Here is a 4,452-nt window from a genome sequence, read left to right on the forward strand (position 1 = left end):
AATTGCATCAACGTAGAATTCTTCCTGCACACGGCGTCGTGTACTGAGTACTGGGTACTGGGTACTAAACGTTTTTACAATTTACTCGCTTGTATCTCCATCCCAAGTCAGCTTGCTCTATCAATGTATCGCTTGCAATACTTTACAGGGTAGACATTGAGCGCCTGTGTGATGTCGGCGAGGAGTAGCTCGGGGAGCTTTCACAAAAACAAATAACCCCCGCCGCCAAGACGTCATCGCGTCTCTCTCTGAAATGCTGCTGCATCTTCGCCGTGCTTCACATATCCCTTTGCAACCAATTTACACCTACCTATTTTCTGTATCTTCGAAAACGTTGCCGACGTGCAGCCACAACTTAATCTCGGACGACAGCTCAATGAAACGCTCTACACCTGCAAGATCACGTTCATAAAAGCCACCAGCGTCCCAGTCGCCGACTTCAACGACCTGTCCTGCGACCCGTACCTCCAGGCGACGCTCACCGCCGAGAAGGGTCTTGAACAGCCCGATGGCATCCCCCAGATGCTCACCTACCGCACCCAGACGTGCCGGCGGATGCTGGACCCAGAGTTCAATGCGCACTGGGTCGTGTCCGGCATCCCCCAATCGGGCTTCCTGCTATCGGTGCGGCTACGCGACGAGGATCCAGGGAGCTACGACGACGACCTCGGCAAGGCCGTCTTGCGCATGCCGAATGCGGGCGAGGGCGTGCTCTCAGAGAGCTGGCGGTCGGGCGACAGGGAGTACAAGGTGCATAAGCGCAAAATAAGCATCATGGGCAAGCTTTTACGTGCACGACAAGGGGGGACGCTGTGTACCTGGTACGCTTGTGGGTACGCTACGAAGTTATGGGCAGGGTAGAGAGCCGGGAAAACTGGCGGATGTGCACTGTAGGACCCCGTGCGTATATGCCTCTTCTGTTACTGAATGTTCAACTCTGAATTTCTTGCCTTCATTAATCTAGGCAAATACATTCGATACTTCTCCCCACTCATAGACAAGTTCCTCAGCTCGTCCAATTCTCCAGACAGTGGCGACCGCAACGCCGTCGTGAAGCCTACCGTGTTCGTTGCGAATCGCCCGCAGCTCGCGGGACCCGTCCCCTCTTTGCTTCACCACCGCTACGCCGGCTTCACGCCCTTCGTGAAAGCGATGTTCCGCAAGAGAGATCACACGTTATACAAGCAGCCTATGGAGATATACAAGTGGGACAAGACCGTCGCGTGAGGCGTGATCTGCGATTCACATATGTTATCGTGCTGGACGGCAAGCGGCGGTTAATTGTGAGTACGTGCTCTATGTTCTTGTTGCTAAATCGACGCTAACTTCGGTCTTGAACGTCCAGGAAATTGGAGACCAGACGACCATGGAGTTCCTCGGCGAGCTCACCATGCACTCGGACATCGGGGTCGTGTACCGCAGCGAGCTCTTCGTGCGCCCCCTGCGGCATCATCACACCGCAGAGGACCCGTCGCTCGGCGCTTGGCGTGCCCGAGCCATCGCAGAATACGCACACCGATACCCACGATCGCGACCGCGCCCGCGCCGGCGACGCACACGACCAGACCGAAGACGAGCACTTCGACTAGACACACTTGCCGCACGACCCGGCGCTGCACGAGTTTGCGATCGATAGCGACTCGGGGTCGCACCGGCCGCGCACGGACCTGCTGCGCGTGCTGCACGCATACCTCGCGTTGCCGCGCAACCTCGGTGCGCTTGGGCGGGTCACGACGTTGAACGCGTTTGACGAGCGCTCAAGCGCTGGAAGGACGCGCGCTAGCGGGCGAAGGCGCAGAAAGGCGAGAGGCTCGTGCGCGCGGACAATGTTTCGAGCGCGTCGAGCGGGAATTCGGTTAGTGAGATCAGTGGTGCCAAGGGTGTGAGGACCCGGGATGTGAGGGCTGTCTCCAAGGAGGGCGCGAAGAGAACAAGGGAGGGCGAGGATCAGGATGCACAGATGAAGAGGGTGGAGGGACAGCCTGAGCCTGAGGATGGTGAGTTCTCGAGCCAGCGAGTCGCAGTAGAGAAGACAGGGACTGATTTGTTTGCCTTTCGAAATCTAGATACCATCCATGATGCTGGCTACACTATCCTATCTGCTCGATATCCCCTCGTAATTATTGTTTTGCTAACTGAACTTTGTTGGATTCTTATTGATGTATGTACATTCGTAATGGCATCTGTATATCTATGAGTTGTAAGATAGCAGCCCATACTCTTCGGGCTTGAAGTCTTCGATCGACATGAGCATCTGATCTGGTTGTTCGATGGTGGAGAGCGACGTGGTCGCGCCTGTACTGTCAATTGTACCGACGGCAACGAGGATCGGGGCGGGTGCCTACACCACTGTAACGGCTATTTAGTCAGTCGCGCGGTCGATAATAAACATTCGCGTTGCGCACCATTCGTGCCGACCTCCTTCTAGCCCGCGCGCCCGGAATCGCATCTTCAAAGACCTGGCCCTTCCTCTGTTTCGCCCTCTGCTCCTCCATAACCTCGCAGTCATCATCCTCCAGCTTCCCTTCCGAGACAAATCCTCGTCATGACAAGCACATTCCGCGGCTAGACCGTCGTCATCGCATTCGACGCCGTCCTCGAGGCAGCCAAAGAGTGCGTCCATGAGGTGTACGCCTTTCTGCACACAGTCGCGGGGCCGTTGCTGCACGAGGCGCACGACGCCCAGACGCGGCTGCGCCATGAGCCAAGTGGTCGAGTAAACAGCGGTCAAGCCGCAGAAGGGAAGAGAGCCCGCAAAGATTTCCTACCGCGACGAGAGAGACGATCTCCCGCCGATCGCGGCGGTATCCAAACTGCGGGCCTCCGTGCGGTGTCTCTGCCGTCCACGAGTACGTCGGATACGCCACAGAGGTTTAGGCCTGCCCAGGGGGGTCCAACAGGGCCCACAGTGTCGGCCGCAGTCTGTGTTGGTATCATCGCAGGGAACAGAAGGGCCTCCTTGGTGTCTGGACTACAGTCAACAAGAATACAGAGGAACAAAAAAGAGGCAGACATACTGGCAAGGTCGGTCGTCAGGAACTTCATCAAACGGTTGATACTGATGCCCCACCCGCCCGTCGGTGGGAGACAAGACTGGCATGGCAAATTTATTAGGTGGAATACAGATGCAGCTGAGGATTAGCACGTACGCGTTAAAACGTCTCGTCGATACCCTGCGCCTCGTCGTTGCCCTGACCCTCGGAATCGTTGCTCGAACGAATCGTACGCATTCCAAAACTCCTTCCGTGGGTGAAGCCTTCGAAATATTCACAAAGACCAGGGCGCGATCGGCGATACCCAGCGGCGACACCACTTATGGATGACTAACTGCTCGATTGTTGGTAGAGCGTCAGGAGGAGAATTTGCGCGGGTAGGCTTACCGATGAAGACGAAGAAGGTGCGGAGGAGCTCGATGAGCTCGCCGACGAGCTTGTGCCAAGCACGCGCCCGTTCGTCCGGCGCTCACTGCACTCGATGTTGTGCTGTAAAAGAGAATTCAGCAATCGAGAGCAACATCGGTGAGAAAAACAGCGGGCCTTCTGGCACACCTCGCGCAGGAGCTTGTTCGCTTCCTCCGTACGCAGCGCCTCTCCCACCAAAATTTTCGCCCCGAGCTTCTCCTCCACCGTCCTCATGTCGTATCGCAGCCACGGCCGCTTCAAGTCTCCGGCTCGTACGCCTTCTCGCTTGTCAGGCACTTCGATGAGGCTCTCGATGGTTTCGACGATGTCGTACATGTCCGCGTATACCATGTGCGTCAGGTCAACCACCCTCGTTCCGCAACATGCTCTCGATCTCGTGCGCCTGGTCTAGACCGCCGCCGCCGAGCTGTTTGAGATGGAGCTCGGGAGCGATAACAGTGGTACAGGTCGAAGTCGAGGCCGTCGTGGTGCGCCATGAACGGCTTCGCAACCGCACCATCAGCGATCGTGCCCGTCATCGGTATCTCGACCTCGAAGAAACCGAGGGTGTCAAAGAACCGGTGGATGTAGTCGGCGATTCGGTTGCGGGCGATGAAGATGCGCCTTGCCACGGTGTCCCCGCCGAGAGTGAGGTCTAGGGAACGCTTATGGTGGCGGGGTTTCCAGTCCTCGAGGCCGAGGGGGCCTGACGGCAGCTGATGGAGGTCCGGGGAAAGGAGAACCATCTGAGGGGACAGTCGAGAGCTCGCCAATCGCGGTACGTCCCGGGACTCCAATAAGACCGACGATGTCTCCACAGCGGAAGTACTCATGTCGCGCCACGATGCCTTCTAGGTCTTCGGCATTTCTAAGGAGCAATAGTTTCTGTGAGCCTGTAGTCGACAGAACAACAAAAGGACTCACCACTTGATCGCCGTAATTTGCACCTTTTGGCCCTCGCCGTGGAGGTCACAGAAATGGAAACCTTGATGAGACTGTTGTGAATATGTCCTGCAAGGCATCCGACGGCGCCCTCGACCTTCCCTCCGGG

At 57.0% G+C, this 4,452-nt stretch overlaps 2 protein-coding genes across 2 annotated transcripts; one reads left to right on the forward strand and one right to left on the reverse strand.

Annotated features, from left to right (window-relative positions):
* Positions 1-253: 253 nt before the first annotated feature.
* PHACADRAFT_202459 (uncharacterized protein) lies at positions 254-1,227 on the forward strand (the record flags this gene model as incomplete). The annotated part of the gene is made up of 5 exons (XM_007402645.1): positions 254-319; positions 373-750; positions 803-833; positions 895-900; positions 965-1,227. 5 exons carry the CDS (start codon positions 254-256, stop codon positions 1,225-1,227), a joined length of 744 nt encoding a protein of 247 aa, XP_007402707.1.
* A 105-nt stretch (positions 1,228-1,332) lies between these two features.
* PHACADRAFT_214682 (uncharacterized protein) lies at positions 1,333-4,234 on the reverse strand (the record flags this gene model as incomplete). The annotated part of the gene is made up of 8 exons (XM_007402646.1): positions 1,333-2,341; positions 2,406-2,524; positions 2,572-2,764; positions 2,815-2,966; positions 3,018-3,093; positions 3,381-3,482; positions 3,549-3,804; positions 3,867-4,234. The coding sequence occupies 8 exons, from the start codon at positions 4,232-4,234 to the stop codon at positions 2,192-2,194; spliced, it is 1,416 nt and encodes a 471-aa protein (XP_007402708.1). The 3' UTR covers positions 1,333-2,191.
* Between the last annotated feature and the right edge of the window lie 218 nt (positions 4,235-4,452).

The sequence above is a fragment of the Phanerochaete carnosa genome (assembly GCF_000300595.1).
Source record: "Phanerochaete carnosa HHB-10118-sp unplaced genomic scaffold PHACAscaffold_308, whole genome shotgun sequence".
NCBI lineage: Eukaryota > Fungi > Basidiomycota > Agaricomycetes > Polyporales > Phanerochaetaceae > Phanerochaete > Phanerochaete carnosa.